Consider the following 1,411-nt stretch of genomic DNA (forward strand, 5'->3'; position numbering starts at 1 on the left):
CGCTCCACTGGTACTTATCCAATCAACCCTGAAAAGATGAAACGTAGTGAACCTCGGCAGAATTTGAACTCAGAACGGATGAAATGCCACTAATCATTGTGTCCAGTGTGCTAACAATTTTGCCAGCTTACTAACTTTTATAATAATAATAATAATAATAATAATAATAATAACAATAATAATGGGTTCAAATTTTGGCACAAGGCCAGCAATTTCAGGGAGGGGTGGGGTAAGGTAGGGTTAAGTTGATTACATTGACCCCAGTGTTCAACTGCATCTGTAAATAATAATAACAACAATAATAATAATAATAATAATAATAATAATCCTTTCTGCTATTGGCACAAGACCTGAAATTTTGGGGGAGGGGGCCAGTCAATTAGATTGACCCCAGTACTTGACTGGTACTTAATTTATCGACCATGAAAGGATGAAAGGCCAAGTCGACCCCAGTGGAATTTGAACACAGAATGTAGCAGCAGACGAAATACCACTAAGCATTTCGTCTGGTGTGTTAACGATTCTGCCAGCTCACCGCCTTAATAATAATGGTGATTATGGGGATGGTAGTGATGAAGGGGATGATATAAAACATAGATGATGCTGGTGATGAAGGTGGTGGCAATAGACAGGATGACAGTGAAAATGATGAAGATGGTGGTGGTGGGGGATGATGATAGTGGTGTTGGTGAAGGTGAAGATTGCAATGATCATTATGAATGATGGTGATGATGGTGGTGGTGGTGAAGATGGTGGTGGTGGTGAAGACGGTGGTGGTGGTGAAGGTGGTGGTGGTGGTGGTGATTGTAATGATAAACATGTAAAATATAAATGATGATGATGATGATGATGGTGGTGGAGGTGGTGGCAATGATGGTTATGATGATGATGGTAGAGGTGTTGATGATAATGGTGGTGGGTGTTGATGATGATGGTGGTGGTGATGGTGAAGGTGTTGTTGATGGTGGAGGTGTTGATGATGATGATGATGGTGGTGGAGGTGTTGATGATGATAATGGTGGTGGGTGTTGATGATGATGGTGGTGGTGGAGGTGAAGGTGTTGATGATGGTGGAGATGATGATGATAGTGATGCTGTCAATGACAACAAACAAAGCATTTCGCACTCACCATCCCATGACGAAGACTCGATCCAGTTGACAGCGTTGATGAGAGCTGCTGTACCCCCGTAGCAGGCATTAGTTGTGTCGACGCCTTCCACCGAACTGTTGCCGCTCTCCTCAAAGAGAGACATCAGCACCGTCTTGACGCTCTTCGACTTGTCCAGTAGAGTCTCGGTGCCGACCTCCAGCCGTCCGATCTGCGAGTAGGAAATACCGTTTGCCTCCACCAGGCGCTGGAACACGGTGAGGCACATGGAGTTGATGTCTTCGCGGTCGGAGCAGAAGCTC

At 44.6% G+C, this 1,411-nt stretch overlaps 1 protein-coding gene across 1 annotated transcript in view; it reads right to left on the reverse strand.

The window, feature by feature from the left end:
• The window catches only part of LOC106870583 (hydroxymethylglutaryl-CoA synthase, cytoplasmic), a 13,836-nt gene extending 12,431 nt beyond the window's left edge, over positions 1 to 1,405 (reverse strand). The window contains exon 1 of the mRNA XM_014916711.2: positions 1,131 to 1,405. Within this exon, the coding sequence (XP_014772197.2) occupies positions 1,131 to 1,377 (247 nt within the window). The 5' untranslated portion in view covers positions 1,378 to 1,405. The remainder of the gene's footprint in view (positions 1 to 1,130) is intronic.
• Positions 1,406 to 1,411: the final 6 nt, after the last annotated feature.

The sequence above is a fragment of the Octopus bimaculoides genome, chromosome 28, assembly GCF_001194135.2.
Source record: "Octopus bimaculoides isolate UCB-OBI-ISO-001 chromosome 28, ASM119413v2, whole genome shotgun sequence".
Taxonomy (NCBI): Eukaryota; Metazoa; Mollusca; class Cephalopoda; order Octopoda; family Octopodidae; genus Octopus; species Octopus bimaculoides.